Below are 2,638 nucleotides of genomic sequence, written 5' to 3' on the forward strand. Positions count from 1 at the left end.
GGAAAAGCATCATCGATAAGAATGGAGATATTTCATTTAATAAATGTTTTGTTTTGATATATAAGTTATTCTGTTTTTTTTTCATCTAAAAAAAAGGCGACATTAATTTCTTGATGATCTAATAATTGTAATTGAATCAAGTGGATGTACAGTGACATACTTCTGCCTCACAGTTTCTCTACAGCAGTGGATAAAAAAACACACCTGTCTCAGTGAATGTGACATAAGCATCAGAGGTAGCATGGATTGTTTTGTTTTTAAATTTCCATTGATTTGGCTATCCAACAAACAGGTTTTAAACTGGAACATGATGTGTTAATGTTAATACTCAGTAAATTAAAATTAACTCTATGTATTTCATTATCATTACATTAGAACTTGTATCTAAGTTAGGGATGGCAAAAATGAGAATATTTCTGTTGGTTCTACAGTATAATCTTCGAGTCCTGATTACATCCTTTGGCACTTATTGCACATAACAATTCTCCAACCCTGGAAATATATATATATACCGTGTATAGCCTCCTCTGGCCAAGTGGTCAACATAATTTGGATAAGTAAAAATATGCCACAACAAAGTGATACTATCTTACAGTTAAATAAAGAGTTTAAAATAATTCAATTTGCTATTGAGATTTTACATTTTTCTGAAAAATCAAGATACTAACTGGTGTATTTTCATCTCTAATTATTCAATTATCAAGATACTAATTGTTTTAGTATTAATTAACTATCAGTCTAAGTTTTATTCTCTTTTTTTAGGTGAACACAGCAATTCAATTCTCTCTGGTTGCTTTTACACTCGCTGCCCCAGTGTTTGGATACGTTGATCATCCATACATGAAACTTCTGTGGTAAGTTCTTTGTGGTGTATGAAAACATGAGTCGCTAAAATATAATTAATAAATTTTGAAATATTAATCTTGAAGTTTTTGACATGAAATTAACATTTAGTAAGTACGATAATTAACCCTTAAGTTATTGTCTTTTTTTTCTATACTATTCACTTCTGATGATGTCCATGTATTTCATGGTATTGAGTAATTTTATATTTTTGCCTGTTATAACACTCAGTGTAAAGAACTGACCACAAATATTGGGTGAAATCACTTATTTTCTATGTAAAATACATAGGAGACCCCAGTAGTAATCAGTGGGATTAATTGTAATATTGGTGGTATTTTTGTTTACTTTTTATTATGTGAATAAGGCATTATTCAGGATCCTGTAACCAAAAGAAGTCGTAGACCCACAAGCAATTTGGCACAGAAACAGTTTACAAAAATGTTTTCTAAGCTTATAATTCTAAGGTTAATAATGATGTTAAATCAGTTTGTTTTGAAATAGGTGAACAAAACATTTGTTTCACTAAAAGTAAAAAAAAAACCTTTACATAAGTTTATAGCAGGATGCTATATAGTTTAAATCACAAGATGCTAAATAAAATAGGATGCCTAAAGATTTAATTAAAGTAAATTCTTAGCCTTTTGTTTTTTCTGTAAACAACCAAAAGACCTAATTTAAGGGTAAAGATATTGGTGTAATAATATAATTTACTTCAGTTGTAATAATATCTTCAAAAATATTCTTGGTTATTCCTTTTTAAAGTATTATATTTTCATATTACTTGTTTCAACAACTCTTGTGATGTTATAGCTTGTATGCTTTTTAGTAATAATAGTTTTAGGCAAATTACATAGTACTGGTATTGAATTTATTATGAAATTCAGCTGTCTGGAGGTTTAGAGGTAGCTGATATTCCAGTCATTATGAGTTACTGGAGTTAAAGGGTGGATAACCTCTCTGTAGGAGAGATCTCTCATGAAATATCATCACCGAGACCAAAATATTTAAAACTCCAAAAGTCCAGTTTTTAGAAGACTCGACGCCAACTTTAATTTTATTCTTTTTATCATAATCTTGTCTCAACACATACCTTGTCAAAACATCATAACTAAGTGTTTAAGAACATCTTATTAATTAATCATTATAGTGGAACCAAGATACTTAATGATTATATTTTTCCTTTTCAGGTACTTGACTGCTGTCACGACTGTGTCTTCAGGAGTGAGTTACATGTTCTCAAAAAATACTTACAAATTTCTCAAATCACGGTCACCCAAAAATGTTTAATAAACTTTCTTTTATATATATAGAGACTGATGTTCGTCATTGTATAGCTAGCTAGCCTTCAGCTAGTCAACCCTGAAATACACAATCATCTTTAAAACAATTGTTTTATGTACAAAATGTTACTGGCATGGTAAGAGTTATTTTCCATATGTTACTGGGGGGGTTGTAATCTTCATTTTAAAGCTGCTGGTTTTCAAATCAGAAATAACTCTTCAATTGTGAAAGTATCTGATGATTAATAATGAAAGTTTGTGATGTTTTGTAGCTTTTGAAACTGATTAAATATTTTTATTATTTCAACAGTTTGGGGTGTTTTACTTATTTACACATGGTCTAGTAGCCCAGGTGAGTAAACAAAATCACACTCTGTTTCTTGTTGGAAAATGGTTCCTTTAAAAATGAAAAACTACCAGATTTGAACTGCTACATCAACATTTGCGGTACAAGATAAAGTTCGAACCCTATATTTTCCATAAGTTGTTTAATAGTACAAAGAAAGATCTGT

At 29.8% G+C, this 2,638-nt stretch overlaps 1 protein-coding gene across 3 annotated transcripts in view; it reads left to right on the forward strand.

The window, feature by feature from the left end:
* LOC106471578 (cardiolipin synthase (CMP-forming)-like) overlaps nt 1-2,433 on the forward strand; it is a 29,790-nt gene extending 27,357 nt beyond the window's left edge. For all 3 annotated transcript variants that reach the window (XM_022400193.1, XM_013932183.2, XM_022400194.1), the window contains exons 6-7: nt 763-854; nt 2,034-2,433. In XM_022400193.1, coding sequence (XP_022255901.1) covers nt 763-854; nt 2,034-2,133 — 192 coding nt within the window. In that variant the 3' untranslated portion in view covers nt 2,134-2,433. The remainder of the gene's footprint in view (nt 1-762; nt 855-2,033) is intronic.
* The last annotated feature ends 205 nt before the right edge of the window (nt 2,434-2,638 follow it).

The sequence above is a fragment of the Limulus polyphemus genome, unplaced genomic scaffold, assembly GCF_000517525.1.
Source record: "Limulus polyphemus unplaced genomic scaffold, Limulus_polyphemus-2.1.2 Scaffold4711, whole genome shotgun sequence".
In the NCBI taxonomy this organism is placed as follows: domain Eukaryota; kingdom Metazoa; phylum Arthropoda; class Merostomata; order Xiphosura; family Limulidae; genus Limulus; species Limulus polyphemus.